The 26,891-nt window shown below is 38.6% G+C and overlaps 1 protein-coding gene across 1 annotated transcript in view; it reads right to left on the bottom strand.

Moving 5' to 3' along the window:
• The window catches only part of DMXL2 (Dmx like 2), a 48,070-nt gene extending 22,403 nt beyond the window's left edge, over positions 1-25,667 (bottom strand). Inside the window, exons 1-18 of the mRNA XM_066328433.1 lie at positions 25,533-25,667; positions 17,435-17,560; positions 15,633-15,704; positions 14,879-14,957; positions 14,098-14,254; positions 13,646-13,712; positions 12,706-12,884; positions 12,207-12,390; positions 10,757-10,931; positions 9,787-10,020; positions 9,393-9,670; positions 8,518-9,214; positions 6,737-6,858; positions 5,575-5,664; positions 4,120-4,237; positions 3,220-3,339; positions 2,499-2,726; positions 103-1,782 (exon numbers count right to left, since the gene is read on the bottom strand). Of these exons, the coding sequence (XP_066184530.1) occupies positions 103-1,782; positions 2,499-2,726; positions 3,220-3,339; positions 4,120-4,237; positions 5,575-5,664; positions 6,737-6,858; positions 8,518-9,214; positions 9,393-9,670; positions 9,787-10,020; positions 10,757-10,931; positions 12,207-12,390; positions 12,706-12,884; positions 13,646-13,712; positions 14,098-14,254; positions 14,879-14,957; positions 15,633-15,704; positions 17,435-17,560; positions 25,533-25,619 (4,693 nt within the window). The 5' untranslated portion in view covers positions 25,620-25,667. The remainder of the gene's footprint in view (positions 1-102; positions 1,783-2,498; positions 2,727-3,219; positions 3,340-4,119; positions 4,238-5,574; positions 5,665-6,736; positions 6,859-8,517; positions 9,215-9,392; positions 9,671-9,786; positions 10,021-10,756; positions 10,932-12,206; positions 12,391-12,705; positions 12,885-13,645; positions 13,713-14,097; positions 14,255-14,878; positions 14,958-15,632; positions 15,705-17,434; positions 17,561-25,532) is intronic.
• Positions 25,668-26,891: the final 1,224 nt, after the last annotated feature.

Here is a 26,891-nt window from a genome sequence, read left to right as displayed (position 1 = left end):
GATGCCAGCTTTCAGCTTTGTTATCCCAAAATGCCCAAGGAATATGTTTACCTTTGCTGAGAAGAACAAGAACATCAATTCAATAACATGTCAGTTACTAACCTGAGTAATTCTTATCTCTGTTCTCATCTAGTTCAGTGCTTGTCGTGGCCACAGTGTCTGCCAAGGCCACAAGGAACATCTGCTCCAGTCGCGTGAGGCCTGGCAGACTTGAGTGCATCAGGTGGCTTGAAAGGACACTGGCGTGTTCTCGGCCAAAGTAAGTTGGCCCATACTGTGACAGATTAATAACTTTGGATTTACTCTCCCTTTTTTCAGGCTCAAAATCTATAAAGTCTTCAGTTGTAACAGATTGAATCTGGAACAGATCCGAGTACTGATCCTCTGTTTTTCTCTTTGTATGGTCTTCAGAGCCCTGAGGTATTTTAGAAGTTTCTTCAGCAACATAGGTTGCATCCTGATCTGCAGCAAGCAGTGCATACAGTGGCAGTGGGGGAATTGAGTCTATCTCTGTGTAGTCTCGGGTACCATCTTTCCCAGCAGTGATGGTGTCCTTGGCAGTACTGCCACTCACACTGATGGTGCGAGAAAGATGGCGTTTAGGGCCAGTCCCTTCTCCAGCTTCTGTGTCTTTGACTATTGCAACTTCTCCTGCAATGCACTTAACTAAATGCGACAGAATGGCTTTGGCTCGGCGAACTTTACCCAGGTCCATCAGTTCTAACAACTGGGTTGGATGATACTGGGGTAGAGTAGGTGAAAGAACATGAGCAGCTTCAAAGAGGCCCCCATCCTGAATTACAGTTGGAGTGCCAAAAACATCATCCACGATACCTGCCCCATCAATTACACTGGTCTTCTTCCCTACTGCACTTGTTTTGAATGGATCTTGTGTGGTTGCGTCTTCAGAAGTGAAGACATCGCTTTCTCCATTGCCAAACTTGACCGCGTGTTTCCACTGCGCATAGACGTGCATCTCACAGTCCATTCCCACCACCAGTATTCCATCCCTCACCCAGGACAGAGACACAGGCAGGGAAGGAGTGCCATCCACGGATGAAACCAAATCAATGGATCTCAGCAACACCCACTTTGACTTCACACCTTGTTTTATGCTCCCTCCCAGTGGCAGGGTGATGACAGCTACTCCCTCTTTGCTGCTGGTTTGATCTGTTACAATCCCAGAAAGCCTGCCGTACATGAAGATGTTGGCACCCACTCCAACTGTCAGTATATGTGAACCATCTTCTTTTGAAACCCAGTCCAAATGCACCAAATGCTTGATACTGGGCACCAGGTATTTGTCCTTATTCAAAAAAGCATCTGACTTACTGTAAACAAATAAATTACTATCCACGCTGATCCTTGAGTCAAGTACACTTCCAACCTTAACTAAATCATCCAGATGAATTGTCTGTTCCAAAACCCACTCTGATCCTCCAGTAGACTCACATTCAAGTATACAAACATGCATGGAAAATTCTTTGGAAACAAACCCATTATGCTGTATGGGTTGTTTGTATGCTACTGCAAGACGTCCTGTGTAAGAACAGCTAACAGCAACTGGCCTTCCTACTATGCTCACTGTACTGCTGTTGTCTTCCCCTTCATCATTCATTAAAGGCCATTTTCTCCAGTGGTATGTCTCCTTCTCCTCAGTTTTGCTGTTCATGTCTGTCTCTACAGTGCATCTCCAGAACCGCACTCTGTTGTCTGAACAGGACGTTACTATCAAATAAGGTGCGAGGCAGACGGGGTATATTGATGAGGAACTCAAGTGTCCTGAAATCAGAACAAACATATTTACTTTTAGTAATAGATAGTAGAATGCCTATATGATTAAGGCAGACATAACACTGTCTACCTACTGCTAGAGAGCTTTACAACCTGGTGCCATTTTTTTTTAATTTGGACTTGGATAAGGGCAAATAATATCAGAGCTGGTAAAAGTTTTGCAGCTTGAACAATACCTATTACCTGCATTTCTGGTCACTGTTCGAAGAAGATAAACTGGTACTGAACTAATTCAGAGATGGGCTCTTAGAATAATGAGAGCAATACAAAACCTTACTCAGATGAGATTAAGGAAGTCAAGATTAGGCTCATATAGCCTATCAAAAGGAAACCTAAGAGGGAAAGGGAATAAAATAACAACAGGAGAGACAGACAAACAGAAGAAGGTGTAAGTGAATCAGGTAAAAAAATCCACTATATACCAAACATGGAATGCTGACAAATAAGCAAGTGGGTAGAAATTAACAGAATAAAAATTACATTTTCAACTATAAGAGCAGTAAGTTTCAGGAACAGCTTTCCTGTGGGGACTCGATACATTTACAGAAGAGTAACATGACACCACCCGATGATTTGAAAACACCTTTTCAGTCCTGTGTTTCCTGTATCAGTAAATCACAATCTTACAGGCTGGGGAGATACAGTTCTATAAACTAAGAGCTATATCAGTGGACCAACTGGATAGGAAAAATTGCTGAAGTTACCTGCTGAAGGAGTTGCTCTTACTACTTCCACACCAACAGGAAGATCCAGGGGTTGGCTATACACAAGTCTGGAGCTCAGAATGAGTTTACTGGCTGTCTGAAGGTTAGCAATTGATGAAGATCGTGGTATGGGACTTATACCAGGTGATACATCTGGAGAAGAATCCACAGTCTTCTGCTCAGGTACACTTAGCTTATTATCTGCAGAGGATGCTTCAGTTGGTTTTGCTGTATAAAAGAAATGACAGCAGTGTTAAAAATCATTTGTAAGGACAAGACCTGAATATCTGATAATCAAATTTATTTGTTTTTACAAGAGCTCAAGCTGCACACAAAATAATTATATGATGTGTGCAGGCTGTGTCAGTTTTATTGCATGCTGTGACTATTCATTTAAGACATCCATAACATTCTGAAATATTGATAGCTTGAAATAAAGAAGCCACTACTTAAGTACATTATCCACCCCCATCAACACATTTTTATATTGTTATTAGTATAGAATGCAACCAATGTTTGTAAAGAATTTCATTACTTCTATTACATTGATATATTATTCTGAAAATCCTTGATTTTTAGGCTCCTGCTTGGCAATGGTGACACAATTTGTTTTATAATAAACCACCAAAGTTTGTTTTATAATAAACCACCAAAGTTTGTTTTATCTTAAGTAATATGATAGAAATGTCTCTCTCTAAGAAAATTACAATTACTCACTCACCTAAACAGGCTTGCACAGATTTGAGATGAAGATGCCACATTTGAAGAACAGAACAGCCACTGCTGTCTTTTTCAATTACTACCAGGTAGAACTTCTCCGAGAAAGGTGGTGGACGATACCCTGTAATTTACATATTATGTATATAATATATAAACATATATATTTATATAGGGTCATGAAATTGATATTCAACCTAAATAATTTTTCCATAGCACAAGATTCTCTAAAAACTATTGACAACAAAACCCTCCATTTTCATCTTTGAAATAAATGGTTAGATTATAAAACAAAATATTGAAACAGTAGCATATTAATTGACATTTTGATTGCTCATGGCAACAGAAGAATTAAAATTCCTTTAAAATACAGTAATAGAATTCCTATCTAATTTTAATAGATACCGATACACAGACAATCTGAGTATTTATGGCAAATTTATTAGATATCTACCTTCCCATTCAGTTTGAACTATTTTGCCAGATTATAAAGACTCTTCTATCTGCCTATTTCTTACTTTTCTTTTGAAGTTTTATGTCTATTACCAAACTGCTCAGTGACTTTCCATTGTATTAACTTGAAAGGCAGATATATTGATATCATCACCAGCAACTTCCTATTGATGCAGAAAATGTACTTCTGTTCTCTTCACATTTTTATATACAATGTAGGCACTTTTAAAAATGTACTTTGTCATATAAGTTGTTTCACTCTAAGCAATTAGAATGTCTTTGTTTAACACTATATAGCAACAATTAATATGAACAATACATAACAACCATTTCACTGAATTTTACAGGTTCTCATTTAAAAGTAAATTACCACATGCCAGCTAGATTTTAGTATTCCTGAAGAACAGTTTTGGTACTAATTTATTCATATTAGTTATAGTTTATGCTATACCTTGCGATGGCTGGAAAAATATCTCAGTTTCCTTTCCTTCCACATCTTCCTTATGTGGTTTGTATCCCAAAATGAAGTCTTCTTGGAAGACATGAAGCAATTGTGTGTTTGAGCCACACTGAAACATTGAGCAATTGTTATGCTTCCAGAATAGTACAGCAAAATTTGGTGTTAATGCAATTATATTCTCTGTGCAATCTAGATGAGGAACACTTTCTTTTATAAAGTTTAAAATGATCATCAGAGAACTCGAATATTTTCCTTTCATATTAAGAACAGCATGTTCTAAAACTCATCATTTGTATATTGAAATAATTTCACTGAAATCTGCCAGGAAAGACAAATTCTGTAATAATACTTTTTCTGCAGTTATTGACAAATGAATTAGCATCTTATTCACTTTTATTTGTTTGATCTTGAATAAATAACAGCAGTAAAAAGTCTCAGACTTCCATCCCGCTTCAGCAGGAAGAAATGTCTGCAGTGAATTGCTTGAGAAATCTGAAAAAGGGAACAAATTGCACATTTTCCTTCACTCAGATATCTTAACATCTGTCTTCTCTGAGAGCAACATATTTCTTTGCAGTAACTCTACTTCACTACAGAAAAGGCTGCTCATGGTAAATCCTTCCCTGCTGGTAAAAAAAAATACATCCCCAAAATACAGTAATGGCAAAGTTATGCTGCAAAACACCTTTTTTTCCCAGAGAAACAAGATGATATTTCCTGCACTCACTTACAAAAATTCTCAGAAAATGTTTTGTAAATCTGAACTTAAATTTGAAGATTCTACGCTATTGACACATAAAATACATGGAAATTATTGACAATGAAGACATACTTATTTATCCATGTCAAAACTCCACCATTTTCTAATTAAAATTAGTAAAACTCACTGCTTTCACAGGCTGCTAACAGAAAACATATATACACTGGAGCATATATCATCAAAATAACTGAGTAAGAAGGTTTAATTATCCTACGTGCTCATTGATTGAGAAGTATAGCTGTGTTAATTAATACATTTATTTTACAATACAAACACAAAAAGCTTGAAGTCATACCTGGCTATCGCTCTTATATTTTGGATCATTAAATCAAGTTTTTAGGTTTGGGCTTTTAAAAGTTATTTTTGTTTGTTTGGGTTTGAGGGGATTGTAATTATTTCCTTTAAATTATGATACCATGGAAGCCTTTCTTTAGCAAAGTTTTGTTTTCTTCAATAATTATGCTTAGAAAATATAGCTTTACTCTAAGCTTTGAGCTCTTAGCAGCTAACAAAGTTGGCTTAATAAAATGCTCAAGGTATCTCAATATTCACAAAAATTCAAGGCAGTCATTGTCACCATAGAGAGATGTCATATCTTTCACCTCTTTTCAACAGATCTGGCTAATTAACAAACAGTTATTAAACATCCTTATGCTATACCCTTAAAGAGTTGACCATTTATTTACTTTGTTAGTTATTGCATCGAGCTCAATGATACATCCTGGTCGAGCAGTAGATTGTTGGCTCACAATATTAAACACCTCCCCAATCAGTTTCTGAAACAGAGAAAAATGGGCAGAATTAGTATATTTTTCCTCCAGACAGAAGAAAATTGCAGTTGCTTATGATAAACTGATGCTTCAATTTTTCCTGTTGGCACAAACCATAACAGAGTTCTTGCAGTTGTCACTTTGACACTCATGAATAATATGTTTATCAAAGCATGTGCACTGTTGTGAGTCAGTAGCTCTTCACGGGGATGAAACACCACGTTTTATGGAAGATAAATATTGCTAATTTAAGGATTTATCCTTGTATAACACCACATAATGTATCTGTGCAATGAGAAACAACATACAATTTCACTTCTTTTTCAAGCTTCGGGTTTTGTTACAACATGTAGAAAACATCATCAGTACAGCTTATATATAAGCTGAAAGCTCGATTGATTTTTGCTGGAATGTTCATAGTCATTGCTCCTAGGACAGATTCTTCAGACTGATCTGAATACTGACAGTCCCTGTCTTGCAGGATGGTTTATAAAATAACAGAAGAAAGGAAAAAAAATAAAGATGTGTTCCTTCATACAATAACAGTACAAGGTCAGGCTTTACTTTTCCTAAAGTCACAGAAATGAACGATGAAAAAGAATGAAATAATTGGTTATTGAAAAAAAAGAAAGCTAATATGACCCTTAGCTGATTCCCTTCTACCCCACCATCTCTGCCCTTCCACATACAAAGATGTAACTTAGGTGGATACATCTCAGCCTTGCTCTTCTCTTTTCACCTTCCCTCTTGCTCTTGGACTTCCCATATCTGAAAGGACAAACTAAAAAATCCTGGTTTTTCTTTTCCCACCTGCCACAGGTTGGGGAAACTTGAATGGGAAATTTTGGTTAAGTGCAGACACTTTTAGTAGTAGCTAAATAGCTACTACTAAATAGCTGCATTTTTTCTGCTAATGCTTACAGACAGCTGCAAAACATGCATCTATGCATGATGTAATGCATAAAATCCATGCCAAAAAAATCACACAGAACTAAAGTAAGACAAAGCTCTGGAAGGGGGAAAAAAGTGAGTTACATTTTAACAGTTTCAAACCAAACCATTGCTACATAAAACTTACAGAAGATTCAGGGTCAGATAGTTCATCCAGAAGTTTTCGTGCATCTACAACAGCTTGATAGAGCCTCAGGTTTTTGCCATCTGATGCAACAAAGCAAGCACTAGCAGAGTTGCAGTAGGTACCTAATAGGAGACACAAAATAATACAAGAGAACAAAGACAGGTAGTCTCTTACAATCCTCAGTATATGAACAGGCTTCAAACAGAATTTTCATGAAGCATTAAAGCAAAAAACCTAAGCAATTGTGTGCATTAATACAACATCATTTGAACTTTGAAATAATTCCCTTTCTGTTCATGAATGTAACTGGACCTCCTGGAAAAGGTTCAATAATCTAAGTTGAACTCCCGTATGTTTACAAACACTATTCAGAAAGCCCCAGTCTGTAGTACACCTAAGGGAACGTTGCCATCCCTTACTCTGGTGATGTTTGATTCACTGTCACCTCCAGGGCATTGCTTGGAAGAGCCAACTCCAGATTCCAAAGGTTGTCATAGACAATTCAGGGTAGGAGTCTAAGGAGAAACTATTCAGCCATAGCTTTCTTCCTTGTTTACGGACTCTAGGCTCTTTGCATAAAATTAACCTCTATGAATATTCCCTTCTGCCCTGCAGTCAAAACTGCAGATATAAAAGTGGAGGGAGAAATAGATCTGTCTACAGTTCTGAATAAAATATGAAAATTTGTAAGAGTGTCTTTTTTTGCTTCTCAACAGTATGTACAATAGGCTTCCCGTGAGATGTTCTTTTCTGATATACATTTTCCTCTAAACTACAAGAATGCAGCTCATTATTTGTGTTTAGAACACTTTGTGGGATACAGACAGCCCAGAATGTTTCTGTGTAAGCAGAGAAAATGAATTTGTTTTATTTTAAATTAAATAATTATGTATTTATAACCTGGCATTAGTATAAAATTTAATGTTACACCCACAGCACAAACGGCTTTTAGTACTGTATACAAAGATGACAACTACTATAACAGCATCTTTGTGATAATTAGAAAATGAGTATCTGTGTGGCTGGATAGGGTAACATTTGCATAACTAGCTTACTTAAATGCAATGGAAAGCCCTAAAATTAAAAAACAAAACCTGAAGAATTGGTCAAGGGCATCACACATCAGATGTACAGTATGATGTCTGAAAAAGTGATGTTTGCAGTTCCGTAAAGTTAATGTAGTCTACTTATAAGTATCCTGGATGCTGGGTTCCAACTGGGCTTTTGTAAGCTTCTGGTGATCCAAAGAGCTTCAGTATTGTTTCAGGACCTCCTAAGCAGTCTTTAGGCAGCATGTTAAAGGAATTTGATAATGCCAGTTCTGGCTGGAAATCTTCCCCAATAATTCTGATGTTCAGGTGGTCGAAACACTAGTTCTGTCCAACCCACTGCCCCTGCAGCTGCACGTGGCCAGGACCCTAAGCCATCAGCACACCTGCATTTGCAAACCACATCACTGCAGAGAGCACTCAAGGAAGCTGCCTGAAGCGCTGGGGAAAGGCAGCATCTTGTTCTCTGTGGGAGCAAGGAGTGCTTACTCACACAAAGGAGTTCCTGAGTGTCAGCTGATCCACAGCGACTGCAGACACACTCAGACCACAGCAAGTGTTCTGCAGTAGCTTAGCCACAAACGAAATAAAAATGCTCAATTTGCACAGTAAAAGGAAACATTCGAAAAGTTAATGTAAATATGCAACAAATAAAACAGTAATTTATTTTAACAAATTAATTCCATAACTCACAGTGTTATCTCTTCATGGAAACACGCCAGGTATACTCACCAAGGCAATAGCTGGGAATTAGTGTTGGAAGCCAGGCTACATTAGAGAAAGCGGAGGTGTGAAGGGAGTTAATTCGAGCCAACTCAGACACTCCTCCCGTGTAGGATAAAGGTCCTATGGGGTCCACTCGCCACAGAATCAGCTCACTATAAATTGCATTGGGGTCATGGAATGTACGGGTTGCTGCATTTTTAAGTTGCTGCTTAGAAGAACCTCTCTTCTGTTTAAGAGGATCCATCATCCTGTTTATCCTGTCGGAGTCCCAGGAAGGGTCTGACTCAGGAGTTAACAGAGCATTGTGATGAGAAGACGTCAGCAGCAATGGTAAAACAGAATGGCAGGCCAGATCATTGAGGTGAAAGCGGTGCCCACAGTACCTGAACTTATGGGATACAGTTAGCACAGTAGTGAAAGCTGATTTATCAGCAAAAGTAACTGCCCACTGGTTTAGAGAGCCATCTATATGCTTGGAAATCATCATTACCACAGGAGAAATTATATTCACATTTGCACTGTCCTGGGTAAAGCTTGGTCCTTTATTTGCTAGAGTATTATCTGGAAAGCCCATTGTTTTCTGCTGTGCAGGACTGCTGCTGTCTTTTACAAAGACAGGGCAGGCATACATCATAATATTTTTGCTAAGGGAACTAGCATCTCCAGATGGAAATGCAACAGGAATCCTAGAAGAAAATGAAACCTGAAAAGAAAAAAAAAAGGAAAAAAATCAGACTATATGAACTCAGCTTCAGCCTGAATAAATGCTAGCTGTCTTACAGGAAGTACTTAAAATTAAACTCATACTGATGTTCGGCTCTAAAGCAAAGGACAATGTATGTTAAAATAAAAATAATAAAACCATTCCAAATATACCATACCTGAACTTGTCGAAAAATGCCTGGAGTGTATTCATCTAAATACTTCACATGCCACACCAGAAAGGTACCATCAACAGGATGGATAGTAAAAAGCATATCTGGATTCTTGTTCCATTCCGTTAGGAGCAAGTCGATTTTCCGGTCTAACAAAACTGTGGGAAGAGGCAGCCGTGGGCCTGCTAGCAGAGATGTTTTGGGGCTTCCCTCTCTTTCTCCATCTTCATGTTCTGAAGAGCCTGTACCAGTTCCTGTCTCCGACTCTCTGTCTATAGACAAATCTGCAACAGAAACGTGCCATTTTATGCAAAGATTTCCCCATCAGTTTCCACTCAAAACACAGTAGTTTTTAATCTGCTAGTAGTACTAGCTGATCAGAACTAACCAGATTACTAACCATGATCTAACTTCATATGTAAGCCTTTCTCTTTTTCTTCAGTTTCTTCTTCCTCTTCTGCTTCAATATCAAAATCTTGCTCTAGTTGTTGTTCTGAAATTTGTCTTAGATGCTGCATGAATACTTCAATAGAGGATGTAAAATGAAATTCTTTATTATTCAGCCAGTGGACAACGAAGCCACTGCTTCCCTCATCTGTATTAAAAGCGGTTCCAGCCAACACCGAAGGAATATCTGTGGACATTTTTAAACAAATAAAAAACTAGGAATTAAAGCTATATATTAACCACTCATTTTTTTATTCATATATGTATGTACACACACACACATTTAACTTATTTTAGGTATAACATAATTTGTGCCTGCAAGATTGAAAACGTAAAGATCAAGATTTTACATCCAACTGTAATGAAAACAGTAAAGATATTTTAAGGCAAATAAATTAACATGAAAATTTATTCTTATGTGAATGGTTCTAACTGCTTGGTTTCATATGTTGCAGTGTTGGCATTTGTGTATGGATTTTAGGTAAAGTAAAGCACGTCACTGCTCTTTAATCTTTTCCTTCTTTAAAAATATTCTTCATTATTCTGCAAAAAGCAGCTGGTTTCCCACCAAAAGACTCTGATACAGCTCTTTTTCAATCACTGTACTCTGTAGGATCCAATTACTCTATTCATCATATATCATGGCCACCCAAACCCAAAAAACAAACACCAATCAGACTGGGAATTTATGCTTCTTTGCCTTCTGATCTGCAAAGATGAATTTAATTTGCTCATAAAGGTGCTGAAGGTATTCAGAATAAATTCAGCTTCATTTGTCTTAAATAAGTCTATGCCAAATAACAGACTTCCTCCAAGTTCCCTCCATTTGATTCGGCAAAGCAAAGAACGAGCATCTCAGCTCCTTTCTTTTTCTCATGCTGTGCAAATACATGATTGCAGTCTAATAAATGGCTGTATTTCACCTGTATTAGGGTTGATGCTTGCTGCTATGTGGAAGTGACCAAGTGCATTTGCTTGATGAGAAATGTGACGCTGAACTTCATGAGTGCCCTGCTGATCTGGCAGTACATCCGTGTGGGTAACAAGAACTGAAGATCTCCTTTGTCCTTTTCTCATATTTTTCAAATGATGAATTGTCTGTTGTGGTTATAAAAATAAATTAATAAATACCAAAACCACTCTAAGGTAAAAAGTTACACTTATATAAAGTCCATAATTTCTTTCTATCAAAGAAATGAAGACTAATTTCAAAACAATTATTTTAAATAGGTTTCAACATAGATTATTAACACTTATGTACATCAGACCTACCCAAAAGTAAAGTTCTTCTAACAGTCTTCTAAAAGTTCCTCTAATATCTACTCAACAACACCACAAAAATATACAGCACTTCACATGACATTCATGAACAAGATCAAAACAATCTAAAAGCATCAACTTTTGTAATACAATTTTATAATGAATCATTTTTGTACGACTGAAAATTTCTGAGAGCATGTAAAGCGAACAACTGATTAAATAGCCCAAAGTATAATTGGTCTCAAGCTCCATATTTATTGATGGCCATGGCATTTAAGAAGTAAAAACCTGGTCTGATTGTAATAGTCTACAAGTGAGTGGTGAGGTGTTTTTTTGTCTTCTTATCTTTCCTTGGTTTTATATTGATGGTGTAGTGATTGAGGATAATGGACCACCACTTTGTCATCTAGCAGGATCATCTTTATTAAACACACCTGAGTATTTATGTTTCTTCCGTGTACAAGAAGGATCAACTATGCAGCCACTGATTAGGAGACTGACAAATCACACAGCTAAATGGCAGAACAGATGTTTCCTGCTCTTTTATCTCAGACACTCTCACACATCCCACACAGCTGAATTGAAACATTCTCACATAGGTATTTATGGCTGCAGATGATCTCTGGTATTCACTTTCTCCTGGGGAAAAAGGTGCTTGTTAAGGTCAACCTTAAGTACCTAAGGAGTAGCTTTCTCTTACTGTAAACTTAACAGACTCACTAAGAAAATCAGACTGTCATTGAAACAGAATTATCAAATAACTAAAAATTATAAGAGTTTATTCACTATTCATCGTCTCTGTAACTGCAGACTTTCAGACCCAATCAGAACAAAACTACTATTCCACATTAAACATTGTCTCTTCCCATCACTGTTAGTTAACTATAGAAAAAATACATTGAGTTTTAAAAACATGGTGCAGAGTTGCAGTCTCTGACTTTTTCAGTGCTTAGTAATAGACTTCAAAACCTGATATGAAATAATTCAGGCTATTCAGTTAGGCTATTCTGCATATTGGGACTACATAACATACATTCTCAGTGCTTTATATCCTTAAATATTTAAAGTTTTAAGAATCATGAAATAAAAATTTGATGAAGTATTTATGTGTACCTCTAGTGCATGTTGTATAGTGTCCTTTTGCTTTCCAGACTGAGAGATGGTGCTGCTGATGCTGGAAGTGGTGGTTTCACAGATCTGCTCCCCCAGGAGAGTATCTTCGGGTAACAGCGTCTCTGCCCACAGCCGGCAGATGCCATCCAGGCATGACGTGAGTAACACATTACAGACCAACCCCCTGATGGCACAGACAGCAAAATTACTGCCTGGGTAACTCAATTAGCTACAGAGACACAGCAGAAATTAGGGGAGTGCACAAGAATTTAGTAGTTGCTGTTTATCTAAATTTCTACTTCTCCCCTAACTGAAGGTTAACATGACTATTGTTATTAAACTTGGTGATACAGAAGTTTATTGGGAACACGTTGGTATGTTTTGTTTCTTGAAAGTATAAGAAGAGAAATCATGCTCTTGATGGCAAAACATTAACCAGAATGTTAAAAAACCTTGATCAAAGGCTTGCTTGCTTTTTGAAAAAAGGCAGCTTTCAAACCTGGGCATGTACTTGCTGATGTTCCGCCAGGAAAATCCTGTCACTGCTCGGGGATGAGCCAAATAAACAAAGGAAAACTGCACATCATCTGAGCATTTTTTCTTTTCTTCATTCTCTTGGGGCAGGAGAGATGACTTCCAACCAGTCATAGGATACCAAACCTTTAAGAGGCAGTCATCCTAAGTAAAACAATAAAAAAAACAGGGGGTTAGGTAGCTATAATTAAAAATGCAACAAAAATAAAATCTCAAGTAATAAGCAAACTGCTGTTCTGGCATTATACCTGAAAACTTGCCTCAAAACTAAAATTCATCTCACTGTTTAACTAACAGTAAGTGCAAGCTGAAAATGCCTACCTATTAAAAGTTGTAAACCAAAAGAAATCATTCAAATGAGAGGGTGACATTAAAGAGGTTTATTAATTGAAAACTTAGCTTGAATCGTGATTTGACAAAAAGTGTTGCAAACTGAAATAGAATTGATAGCTGAATCCAGAATTCATTAAATAAAAACCTCTAATTAATCTAGACATAAGCATATTATACTAGTTTAAATATGTATGTGTTCTATCATAAAGATCTCATTACTTTCAACAGAAGAAGAAAAAATTGTTTATGTATATCTGAAAATTCATCTAAGTATACTTCATCTAAAAGAAATCAAATACATATATAACAATACATATATGTAACACATTTATATATAAACATACAAGCCTGTATCACTGTCATATATATATTCAGTAAGAATACATAGATAAACCGAATTTGTTGTTGCTGAAATTCATGGAATTACATAAAAATACAGCATTACACAAGATCATAATTTACCTTTGCTAAGCCTGCAATAGAAGGTATAGTCCAGGACTATTCATATAAATGGCTTTTGTCAAACAAATGAAAAACACTGCAAAAATTCAATTATTCTTTTTAGCCCATACCTTCCCAGCTGTTGCAAAATATTCACCGTCAGGAGACCATGACATCAAATGTACTGATGTTGCAGTCCTATAGAACACAAGAGAAACTTAAGTAAGGTCTGTTTATTCTAAAATATTACTCCATCAGTATTCAGTTGATTCAGTGTTACTGTTCATTATTTAAATTTAATGTTAAATTAACTAAGAATTAGATAGGGTATTTAATAGTTGTTTCTTTAAGCATACTTTTTGAATAGCAGGAGCATAAAAGTATCTTCATGCTTTATTGAAAAGACAGCTCAAAAAATCGGTTAGATCCAACAGGAGTGAAGTTTTTTTCTTTTTTTTTTTTTTTTTTTTTTTTTTTTTTTTAAATAATTTATATTGTTTGAATTTTTTTGGTATTTAAAAGCACATTTTAAAATATAGGTGAGGTAGCATTGCAATTTGTCTTAAAACAAAAATTATCTCACTTGCACTGCCAGACACATTTCCAGTCATTTAGAACTGGGAGAACTTTATCATCCTTGATCTGATTGTTGGCATCATCATCTTCATCTTCCTCTAGAATGTCATCAGATGGAGGGGCCCACAATTGCAAAAAGTCTGTTGCTGTCAATAACCTGTTACCTGAAAGGGAGTGATACCAAAGCTATGGAACCCAGATGATGAAGGTATATTGAAAGATTAAGCCTTTCATCATATTTTTGTTGTGAATTATCCAGAACAGGTTGAAAGCTAAACTTGAATCCATTTTAAATATGATAGGGTACTCCATTGTATCACACAGCTGATTTTATTAAAACATTTTGAATTTATAGTATCTTTTAAGAAAGAATAGCAAGGTTTTTTTGGTGACTTTGAATCATAGCATTGTATTTACTAATAAATATTGCAGACACTTAATAGCTATTCACATCTCAAATAAATACAGAGACATGTAAAGATCCATGTCTAGATACACTGTTGACTTTAATTGTGCTAAAATTCTATTTAAATTATTATTAGTGATATTTTAAGTCAGTTAAAAACACTGTGATTCTCAAATTAAGATCTTACATAAGAGACTCAAACACTTGGCACGGCATCTTAACAAATTCTAACTGTAGCCTCATATTTTATGCAACACTGCCTGAAAAGAGGTAATTTAAAATCTGCATATTCAAGCTCTCACTTTATTACATTAAAAGTATTTTGTGTTTAAGCCATCCTAACTACAAATGTTGACCAGATACTTCACAAATGGTGCATTACCTTGAGGATCCCAGGCCAAGTTGTAAGTCATAGAACTGAGGAAGAATTGTCCAGTTTTTAGCCACTGACACTTCAGCTGCTGTAGTATAAAAACAAAGATTAAGTCTCATATCAACAGCAAAAAATAGACACTGTTATTTCTTTCTATATGAAATTTCTATTAAGCCTGTTGCAGAAGAATTCAGTGGTAGATTGCTAAATCTAGTTTTAATATGCTTTAAATTGATTTGTAAGATGTAAATGCATCTGAGGGTGCCCTGCAAACCAGATCTGGATCTGCCCCAGATACTAACAAATCTGTAGATTACTTTGAACTACTGTGACCATAGAACATAAGGGGGGTGGCAGTATAGATGCCACAAAGATTGTGAAAACTGCTTGAGAACATCCTTAATGCTCGAGTGCCAGGCCATGGCTGTGCTGTTAAAACAAGTCTGGGTACACTAAAGAAGCCTGTGTTGTATTTCTGTACTGCACCTTTAACGACCTCTTCAAATAAGAAATACCAGCTCGTCACCATGTCATTCTAGTATGAGACTCAAGAACAAGATGTTGGGAACTTAGGAGGAGAGCAGTCCACAGTTCAATCCATTGAGTGGAAGAGTCTACCCATCCAGTTTTATTATGAATGGTGGAAACTGTTTATCCATTATTCTGCTGTGTGCCGACATAATATAATAAAAATAACTGGCAGACAGACTTTTGCCTCTTCTATGAGCCTAAACAGAATTAAAATTAAGAAATACATACTTACACAGTTTCTTTTATGAGAATTAATACCAAGTGGTTCAAAAATGCAAACAGCATTTCCATATGACGCTGCAATCTGGGGAAAGAAAAGGAAAAATAAAAGTTGTAGACTCAAAATGTAAGGTTAGGAGGCAAGTGGAGTAAGTGCTCCTTGTATTCCAAAATAGCTAAAGTATTTCCAGCACCTCTTCTGTGTGCCAGGGTTCTTGAAAAGTGAAATTAATACAAATGTAATTAACTGTATTATAGTTATATTTTATTTTATTAAGGCAGTTGAGAAAAATACACTCCCAAAGAAGTCCACCATTCAGATTTTAGCTCTAAACAGGGCAGACATCTCGTTCAGTGGCACAAACACAGTCAGATGTGGTATATTCTTCTAGGGCAACTACTCTTAATGCATAAGAGAAAGCTGATGCCTTCACTGCTTCTGCTCATGTTCTGTGTACTTCACAGCTAACTAATGCATTAATTATTAGTGTCTGTGTCTCTAGATTCTATTTTGTATCACTCAATCACTAAATAGTAGCTACAAGGATCAGAAAGAAATTCAATTCTATTTTTAAAATTCAAATACATTTTGAGAGGAAATAAATAGTTAACAGAAAAATTTTAGTACATATGCCACTGAACCCCTCAGTTTCTTTCACCCACTTATTTCACAGAAACCTCTAAATACAAAATAGTATTTCTTAGGTATTTATCTGGGCTTGTTCCTAATACTCATATCCTTTAAGTACTTTTAACTATCTTTAAAATATCTCTTTCTTCTTTAAAAGATTTTTAAAGGAACAACTGTTTCAGTCCTTCTCACCAAGGATCTGGTTTCCTCAAAACAGAAATGATGCAAAAGTTTCACAGCATTTATTACGAAATCTTATTTCTTCCTTAGGGGGAAGGGAGAGAAGGTTGCAACAACAGAGTTAGTCCCAAAGTAAAGAACAGAGTTCAGAACCCTGAATGCAGAACCACCCAGGGGTTTGTGGTGGTCTTGTAGGGACCATCTCTGAAGCTGGAATCTCTCTCCCACTCTTATGGGGAATGCACTGCTGAAGTTCAAGGGCTCTGCCAACTAAATCTGCCAAAATTCCAATAGAACTTCCTCAATACTGGTACCAATTCTTACCCAGATAATTCTAGTTAGCAGTGACAACTAACAAACAATATATGCTCAGTGCATTACTGGAACTCCTAGAATTTTTTTTCTCTCCTCTTTCTAACCTGTCTCTCAAACACTGTTTAGGGATGTAAATTGAAACACATAGCAAATCGAGAGGACATGCAGTCATGACAGCTCATAGTTCTAAACACATTAAACATGTTAAAGCCCTTCTAAACCGTAAGTATTTGAAATTCAATACTTCGCAGGACACACATACACATGCACATATATGTCTGCATATGTACAGATAAACGGTTTATCCATTTCTTCTTTAGTTAGATGGAAGCACACAAAATGGAGACAGTAACCCCCATTTCAGTACCATTCCAGTTCTGATACTGTACTGTAACCAATGCATCTGTTCACGTTTTGTGACACCTCCTATTGCAGGTCCAGGAAAGGCAAAAAATCCTTTGTTACAAGGTGTCTCCTGCTTCCCCTACCCACTCCCCTCAATTACTAATAAATTAAAATAATAAGACTAACACAACAGGTGTTACTCAGAAAGCCCCAGATCAGTAAATTGTGATCTTTGTTGTGAAACTAACTCTTCACTCCCTTAATGTATTATGTCACCATTTAATTATTCAATTTAGAGTTCTCAAATTTTAAACATTTCTAAACAGATTTATTTAAATCCTTACCCTGCCTTGTCGCTGGGAGCACTCCACACAACTGACCTGGATGTTTCCATGTTTAGCACCGGGAATAATCTGCACACATTCAAAGTCATTTGCCAGAATAACAATGTCACAACCAGAGCCATATGCCTGAAATAATTTTTAAAAGAAAAAGAATTAAATGTTTATTTTAAAAGCCAACTGTACACAGGTTAAGGGACCGTTTTTCGGGAAGCGGTGAATTCCCCAGTTAAAGAGGAAGTTACAATGTAGTAGGTTGTTCCTCACTAATTCAAGGAGCAACATGTAGAAACAAAGTAGCAACAGAGACAATAACTCTGCCGGGGTTTAAATCGCAGCAAACAGAAACAGTAAAAAAAACCCCAAACCCTCAAACTTAAATGGAGAACTTGTGTGTTTACTTTTTTGTTTGCTTGTTTTAGGTTTCAGTTGATTTTTTTTTCTCCCCTCCAATTCTTTGCCTCTTAAAACAAGGTAGTCAAGCCAGGAGCATTTCTTAATAAATTTGCATGTACATTTCTCCAACAGGTGTGTGTTGTACACCCTGTCTGCCTTTTTTTATTAATCTTTTTTTTTTTAATATCAAGATTATTAAGCGATTCTTTTCTATAAGAACATAATTTCTGGGCTTTTCTGAGTTTTAAGAAGTGCACATTACTTTAAGACTGTAAAACAACAAGGATTTCTTTTGGATTGCACTGTTGTGCAATACACTCTGTAGTCTCAAGAATTTGTTTACGTAGTAGCTATAGAACAGTGACAGCTTGCAGCACTTTTTATTGGCAGGATAAATATATACCTCTCTGCCAACCTTTCACCTGTTCTAAAAAGTTTAATCAGTCCAGATTATCTGTCCCACTGAGCTCCCACATTCAGGCACAGAAATCTCTCCTAGGATCAATCTCCACTAAGCCTTTTACAATAACCAGTTAGAGCTGGAAGTCTCTTTCCTTAAAGTAAGTTTTCCACTGATTCCAATACAATAGGCGGAAATTTTATAACAGCTGAGTTAGGCAAAGAGTTCAAGTCCTCCACAGTGAATTCCAGATGGTACAAAATTACTTATCATTTTAACTTGTCCACTGGATTTTTCACAATAATTTCCAAAATACTGAGTTAGCCCTTGCCCTCTCCTTTGAGATCAATCAGTGGAAAGGCTACTTTATTTTAAATGTAGGAAAGTTGTATTTGTATTGATTTACACAACCAGCACCCCTCGGTGGTCACACTAAGATAATGGTGCAAGACAACCACTGGAATTAGAACGGACAGTTTAGGTCTCATGACTTTCTATGTCTATTTCTCATTCTCCTTGGAAGGAGCAACAAGTGAGAAAGGCTAGAAAAAAAAAAAGAGCTTAATTTAGTGAAAGTACGTCACTGCATGGAACAGAAAGGAACAGCAATGCAAGCAGCAAAGCAGAAACTCAGTCCCCAGAAATTAACACACCATACAACTGCACACACAAAAATGAAAATTGCAGATAAGACAGATCGTCTAAAAGATTTCCAAGGTCATCTCACAAAAATAGAGCGACACAGAGTTGTCTGAGACATAATAACCCACACTGCTGTTCTGAGAAGCCCTGAGGAACTGATACTGGAGTGATTCACAATGTAAGCAGGATTGCTAAAAGGTTGTTGGAGGGAGATTATCTGTGTAACAGAATATCCCAGCTCCTTGATGACTAGGCTATGTGATTATTAGATTGGTTTGGAAGGGAGTAAGTTATTATTAAAACTGAATAGGATTATTTCTAGAATGTAAGAGAATGAAAGATGAGATTCTGAAATAAGTTCTGGCATTGAACAGAAAGTCTTTTTGTTTTGTTGCTTTTCTATTTTTAGAGTGGAAGTCTCTTCAAAACATGCTTCACCAGTGGTGCTGAGTACTGGACAAAAGAGCATCAGCTCCTTAGTAGGGAGGAAGAAGATTGCGACCAGGACGTGAATGCCCAGAAGTAGTCAGGAAAATAAAAGCACAACCTCTTACAATAATTTATTCAGAATTCTAATATTCACAAGAAATTGATTCTCCTACTTAAACTTCAAAAGGTGAGCATTAAAACAGAAAAGACAACAGTCTTCCTCATAACTACTAATACAAACCTACTAAAAGATGTGATTTAAATTATTGAAATAAAAAGAGGTGCTGATCCACTTAAAATAAGGACTTAAATCTTTCAACTCCCCTATTCACTGTCAGTATTCATAACTGAGTTGCAAATTTCAAGCTACATTATACAAAACCTATCACTAGTTGTAATTTTATAACCACGGCACGTGTATGTGTGTCTCAGAAATTATCAAAGGAAAGGACTTATCAACTTCAATTTCCTTATGCATAGCGTTCTTAAACATGCCCATTTTTGTGTGGGTGTATAGCTCATAATGCATGAAACAGAAAATATTTTATACTTCGCTATGTCTGTTTATTCTGTGAAGCAAAAGAATTGTCTATCTCTTTAAACATTTTAGTTTCTCATCTCTCCTGTTCCCTACCTGCACTTATTCCACCAAAAAAACCATTAAATTTCCAGCTAATTATACTGTTTAACTTATTTTTACAAAGTCAAGTAAAAAGGTGAATTAATGTGTGGTTTACAGTAGATTTTTTTTTCTTGAAAGATTCATCAAGATACAGAGTTCTCTTTCTTTTGTGAAATCTTATTACTGTCACTTGTAGCCATCCTAGTCCTTGCCTGTGTCTACTGCTGCACCAACAAGTGACTCAGCAAGTGAGTGTCCTGTGCCAAGAGAGGAGATCCCTCGGTTAGGGGGGAGGCAGAACCATTCCCAGCAGCAGGATACCAGCCTTCAGCTCTAGGTTGTTAGAGCAAGTGCTGCTATCTCTTGGCTCTGGGGTCATTTTCTGAGTACGGGTATTTATGCTGAGAATGTGCTTTATTTCTTGAAAGTATATTAAAGCTTAAAATTATTTTATGAAGTAAAGTCATGAGAACACACCTTTGAAAAAGGTCCATATAATTTTATGCACTGAAAGATACTTTTATATTTCATGCTATATGCCCAAATACAAGTTTTTAATTTGATTTCTTTTATGCAGTTTTTCTGATGTCTTCATTATATTAACATGTTTATACTTGAAGAGAGCACTTTTCTGTTAAATCCTCTTTTCTTTTGTCCTTAAGCTGGTAATGCAGCAGAAACACCCCACAGTGACAAAGAACAGGGAAGTGTCATAATATTCAACATCACTAGTTCCTTCATAAGGATTCAGCTGACAACATCTTCCTGAGGTCATTAGTACCACCACAGGTCTCTCCTGCCAGTGAAACAGTGGCCACAATATTGGTGGTAGCTGACTGACAATCTGCCTAGCCTGATAAAAGGAATGGAAAATTGGTAAGCCATCCAGCCAGGAAAGATGAAAAATAAGGCCCTGAGACACTGTAATGGATGAGAGCAGCACAGAGCTCTTAAATAAACAGAATTATGAGCAGTGACTGAACAAAACAAGTGCAGCAAGAACCACCCACATGGAGTATCTGCCAACCTCCATTTCTAATGTCACTGATAACTTCAAGGAGAAAATTAAATGGAGTTGCAAAACTGCCAGAACACAAGGATGACTTGCAGGATCCATAAGCAACAAATAAGCTGTAGTTTGCCAATGTCTGCTCTATCTGTCAAGATCTGGGACCACTGAAATGAACAATTACAAAGCTTTAATTGAATGCAGGAGCACCACACAAAAGTAGGACACTGTGTCCTAGTGTAAGAGTTTATGCTATATCCTCAGTTTTCAGGTAGTATGAAAGCAGCACATGTTTCTGTCTTTTTCAGCTGCTCATGTTTTCCAGTTTGCTTCTGGAACTAGGAGACAAGGAAACAATTATTCCTTCATATTCTCATCTTGGTTTTTCCTGATACAAATATTTTTCTTTGTAATAAAAAGCCTACCAAATTCTTTCTGTAACTGGCAACTCTTTACAAATTTGGCATAAGTGTAATAAAACACAAGTCCTCAAGCTCCTGTGTGTACTATTAGGGATGCAGAGACATATCAAGATGGTAAATCACGTGGAAGAAACAGTATCAGCCCAGAGTGGTATTAAAAAAATAAATTCAGAAACATCTAAAATTACATAAACTAAAACATCTATTGAAGCCTGAAAGTCTGTATTGGGCTTAAAGGACTCCTCTAGTAAAATGACACTCATCGATAAGTTTCTGGCTATGGATAGTAAACATAAGATGCAGAAATTCCTCCACCTTCCGCTTAGCAATGAAGACACCTGAATTCTGAAGCACTTCCAAACTTGCATCAATGGACACAACACTTCCACTTCCTCCCCGTCCTCCTTCCAAGTACTACTAGAATTGCATACACTTAATGCAAATTTGAAAATGACTGAGAGACAACTCCTAACCTACTGCTAGCCCATGGGCTGGAAAACAGGCTTTCCTAAATGGACACTGCAGACAAATTCATTATTAAATAATTTACAACATGCTTAAACAGACAGAGATTAAAGTAAGGATTCAGATATTTAGCATCTCTATTCCAGTTTACATAAAAACAGTGCAGAACATATAGATATATATAAATAGTTTAAAATTACTGAGAGGGATTTGCAAATAAGTGTTTGAAGAAGGATGAAGTAGTGAAAAAGCAGGAGAACCCTACACAGCAGAGAAAACCTATTCTCAGTTGCTGTGTCTTGTGGACATCTGTGTGAATGAAGATTTTGCTTATTTCAATGAGGTAAAAAATTTACAGAGGTGTGGGAGACACATCTGCAACAGCTCCTGAAATTCACCACATGCAGCTCCAGGCCAAGTGTCAGTACTGGCAGGAAATATGTTAAGAAGCTTGCCCTTTAAAAAATAAAATAAAAAATTAATTTTTTCTCACTTTTATCAGTAAAGTTCTTAGATACCTCAAAAATCTGACCTGATTTTTCATTAAGAATGTTTATAGTTTTATATTTTGTGCAGAAGTAAATATTAGTTCCTCTTTGTCTGACACTTCAAATTTTTATACTTACAGAATCCAGCCTCTAGGTAAATGACATAGCTATTTTTATCTATTTATTTTTAAACCCAGACTAACCTTAGAAACAGTTACATTCTGTTGTAGCTGCTTAACCAGCTCTTTCAGAACAAAAGCCAAGTGAAATCAGCTGTGGTTTGAAAAATGCATTTTACTACCTTTAAAAGCTTATTAGCTGCCAGTTAGACTGTGAGGTACAAATACCTCTTCTGTCAAGGCAGGGTGTGTGCTGTAAGGCCCTTCTGCTTAAAGCTCAACCCTCAACCTCCTGTAAACTCACTTGTGGAACACAATTAACAATGTTTGCTGAAATGAGAACACGAACTAACAGCAAGCTGAAAAGTGCACAGAGTTATTCCCAGAACTTCTGTCATTCAGTACTTCAACCCTTTGCATAAGCAGTGTCTTTTCCAGAGCTCAGACAAAGGTGGCTGAGGAGACTGTCTGCTACAGGACAGCATTATGGAGCTATTTTGCTTCTAATCACCCTTCCAACACTTCTTCCTGTGTATCACCCCTCTACCAGACTGGCCACAACACAGCTACAGCTGGCAAATCACACATGTCTGTGCCTCACCCCTTCCTGGGGAAAGGCTGGATATATGTCAGGATAGCTGCAGGCAGATGTGGGAGCAGAGAGAGGAAAGGACCCTGCACATTTCAGAATAATGAAAACTTTTGTAGCCAACCTAGACACCTGTCTCCATTTCTTTGGATCTCTATAGTTTTATGGAGTTGCTGATACTGGTTTTAGCACGCAGAGAAAAAAAAAATTTCCCTGTCTTATTCTCAGAATAATTAGATGACTTTTACCAGAGCTTTAAAAAAGCTGAGGCAGATTGTGTTATCACCCCACCTCCAGCTACATCGACTTGGAAATTAAAAGCTTACCTTTATCCCCAGCAAGGAGTCATGTAAACAAGCCAAGGACAAGCCACAGAGGAATGGAAGAAGGAAGAACCTGAGAATTGCAATGTCCCTAAACAGGTTAGAAGAAAATGTGTTTCTTCTCTCAGAATCCTAAAATTGCTGGACTTGGGCGTCTAAAGCACATTCATCTTAAGAGGAAGTTTCTTCTCCTACTCCTCCTCAAGAAAAAGGGAAATAGTTCCAAACTATTAACTAGTGGGTACATATATATATGTACCCAAGCCATTATTCTTCTGTTAAGTGGAGTATTTTTAACAGGAGTGATTCATTTCTGCACACAAAAAAGCTGTATTTTCAAGTGCCTGTGATGAATCAGTTGTAGCAATTTTGAACCATTCTCACGCATTTTCAACGCCCAAACATCAACCAAAACGTGAGTGGGCACACGTGCACACAAACAGCAGCTGCTGTGCCACAGCCCCATGGATCCCCACAGACACCCATGGAGTCACAGGGGGCTGTGCACATCTCCCTTGCCCTCTCCCTGCTCTGCTGGTGCTGTCTGCCAGGGCACAACAGGGGCTGAGGCTTCAGAGCAGGTCTGCAGAGTCAGGCTCTGTCACCTGAACTGCAAAACTGCCTCAGGAGCTGAGCTGCAGCTAGGGCTCAAACAGCTCAGTGGTTTGGGGCCACAAAGTCCTTACAGGTGATGTCGACAGAATTTGAGGTGAGGCACTAATGAACCACCTGCAGTCAATGGTAGATTATAATTCTATTAAGTCACACAGGTAACTAATTTCCTTAGAATCTGGATATAAGACCTCAAACTGTTTGCAGGCAGTTTTTAACCATACAGTTTACTCTAGGATCAAGGCTGAAAAGGGCAGGAAATAAAAACATGAATACAGAGAATGAAGAAAAAGCAAAGAAGAAAGTTACAGCTATGGCAGTTCAGAAGATACGTTTATTAAATACTTATCTCTTTAGTTCCTTGTTTACTGTATGATGAAAAATTGCATAAAAGCTAGAGAAGACAATGTGGTCTGCTATATGTGGTTCCATAATTAATATCCTACCAAGCAATCCTGCATCCTTTTGGAAGATGCTACTTCTGCTCTTGGAAAATTCTTGTATAAACCACAATATACATTATGATTCATTACTGATGTTATCAAAACTATGACAAGAATTAGCATAAAGTTGGGTTGCATAATACCATTTGACTGACTTTTCAAATTGTCATAGTAAAAAGAAACACATTAGAATGTGAATATGAGTAAATTACTTCTTATATAAATATCAAAAGTAACAGAGGTCCCTTTAATAGCAGTATGGCTGCATAGCAGCAGAATCAGGAAAATAAAGACAAACATGGCACCTTTTATTTCTTAAGGCTCTCCAGCATTCATTACTGAAATAAGACATCTGTGATAATCCATTGTAAGCTTTAAATGTTTCGCGAGTCTGCTGACATTTATCTTACACCAAAAAAGATGCTCTGCATCATTTTGCTAGGAACTGGTTTGTGCCTGGGATATAATCTTGTTAATATTAAATGGAGTGAGACAATTGATTCCCAAAGAGTAAGATACTGATCAGATGGCAGCAGGAAAACACTGCAAAAGGTGATCACTCACTAAAATCAAAGCATACCAAGCATACATAACTTAAGTGAATGACAGTGAAATTCTAACTGTCATTAGAAATTGACAATAAACAAAAATAGCCTGTGAATGAGAAACAGATTGTTTTATAAACTACGGGGCTCTTGAAATTGACTTAGTGTATCTCTTTATCATCTTTTTCTGTTTCTTTTCCAGTTTGAGAGGAGCATTTCACAAATGTGTGTTATCACCCTCAGCAATGGAAGGCAGACGCTCATCAGCAGCGGGCAGGCTTCGTCAGAACCCCAGTGCAACTGACCGTGTGCGCTTTGCAGATGAGATACAAACACACACACACACATACATAACAAAAAATTAAAAATGAAGCGCTCGGCGAAGCCCGAGGACACGCGCGGGGCTTTCCCCGGCCGATCCAGAGGACGGAGGGCTGGCCAGGGGTGACAGGCGAAGCCCGGATGGCCCCGGCCCCGCCGGCCGCGCTCCGCCCGCAGCGCCCCCGGCCCGGCACGCTCCCCCTCCCTCCTCCCCTGCGCTGTGGCCGGGCCTACGCCCGCCGTGCCCAGGCCGCCCGCGGCCGCGGCCCCCGTTACCGTGAAGGGGGTGTCCTGCACGCTGCCCACGGAGTACCCGTTGTCGCCGGGGTTCACGGCGCCGGTCAGCACCTGGTGCAGATGCATGGCGGCCCCGGCCCCGCCGCGCCGCCGGGACCCGGATGGCTCCGCGGGCGCGCGCGAGGGGCGGGCGGAGGGGGCGCGCGCGGCGGCGCACGCGCCGGGGCAGCGCCCGGATCAGGTGAGGCGCGCGCGCGCGGGCACCGCCCTCTGCGCGTGCGGGGGGCGGGCACGGTCGTGCGCGCGCCCGCGGGCGGGGCCGAGGCCGGGGGGAGCAGGGGCCGGCGCCGTGAGGAGGGAGGGTTGGTTCCGTGAGGAGGGAGGGCCGGGGCCGTGCGGAGGGAGGGCCGGGGCCGTGCGGAGGGAGGGCCGGCGCCGTGCGGAGGGAGGGCCGGCGCCGTGAGGAGGGAGGGCCGGCGCCGTGAGGAGGGAGGGCCGGCGCCGTGCGGAGGGAGGGCCGGGGCCGTGCGGAGGGAGGGTCGGTTCCGTGCGGAGGGAGGGCCGGCCGGGAGCGGGGATGGAGGCGGCGGCCGGCAGGGAGGTGAGCGGGCGGGAGCCGCCCCTCGGGCCGCACGGACGGACGGACGGACGGCAGCGCGGCCGCGGGGTTGGGCCGCCGGGAGGCGTGTCCCGGGGCCGCGGCGGGCGGGCCGCTGAGGGGAGCCGTGTCCTCCTCAGGCCGGCGGCTGCGGGCGCTCTGCCGCCCGGCTCGCTCCTCTGCCTCCAGGTAGTTAGACATACATACATCCATATAAATATGTCTGTGTATATATATAGTGCTTCTGAGGGCGGATTGGTTTGTTTCCGTTAAAGATCCTCTCGTTTGGTCATATCCCAGAGAGCTTTTGGCAAAAGTGTTTATTGGGAAGGAAGAAAATTCGAAAGGTTGTACAGTGAGATCAGCCTAGGGAAAGAAGCACTCATAAGAGGCATTATGCCAAGAAAATATGTATGCTGGACTGCCTTTTACTTCAAAAGGGAAATGCTGCCTTGGTTTCTTGAAACTTGAAGAACATCCCCTGTTTCAGCCACTTAGTTGGGTTTGTACCTGTGAAGGCGTTTACCATTCCACAAGAAAGAGAGCTTTTGAGCAACATGTTTTTAAGATTGTGTGAATATTTTCCTCATGATTCTTAATGGTTGTCTCAAATCTTCACTGGATGTGCTTGAACAAAGTGTGTTTTTCCCTCTGGAAAAGCTACTTGTCCATTTTTCTCTAGGACTCAGATTCAGGTTTTAACCTGGAGAAAATCACGTTCTTCAATCCATAAGATGCAACATCTGTTCTCTGCTATTAATTTTTGACCTATAATGTGTGGGTTTTTTTCCTCTTCCTTT

Source organism: Sylvia atricapilla, chromosome 13 (assembly GCF_009819655.1).
Source record: "Sylvia atricapilla isolate bSylAtr1 chromosome 13, bSylAtr1.pri, whole genome shotgun sequence".
Lineage (NCBI taxonomy): Eukaryota > Metazoa > Chordata > Aves > Passeriformes > Sylviidae > Sylvia > Sylvia atricapilla.
The sequence above is the reverse complement of the archived record's forward strand: the minus strand, read 5'-3'. Positions and strand labels throughout refer to the sequence as shown.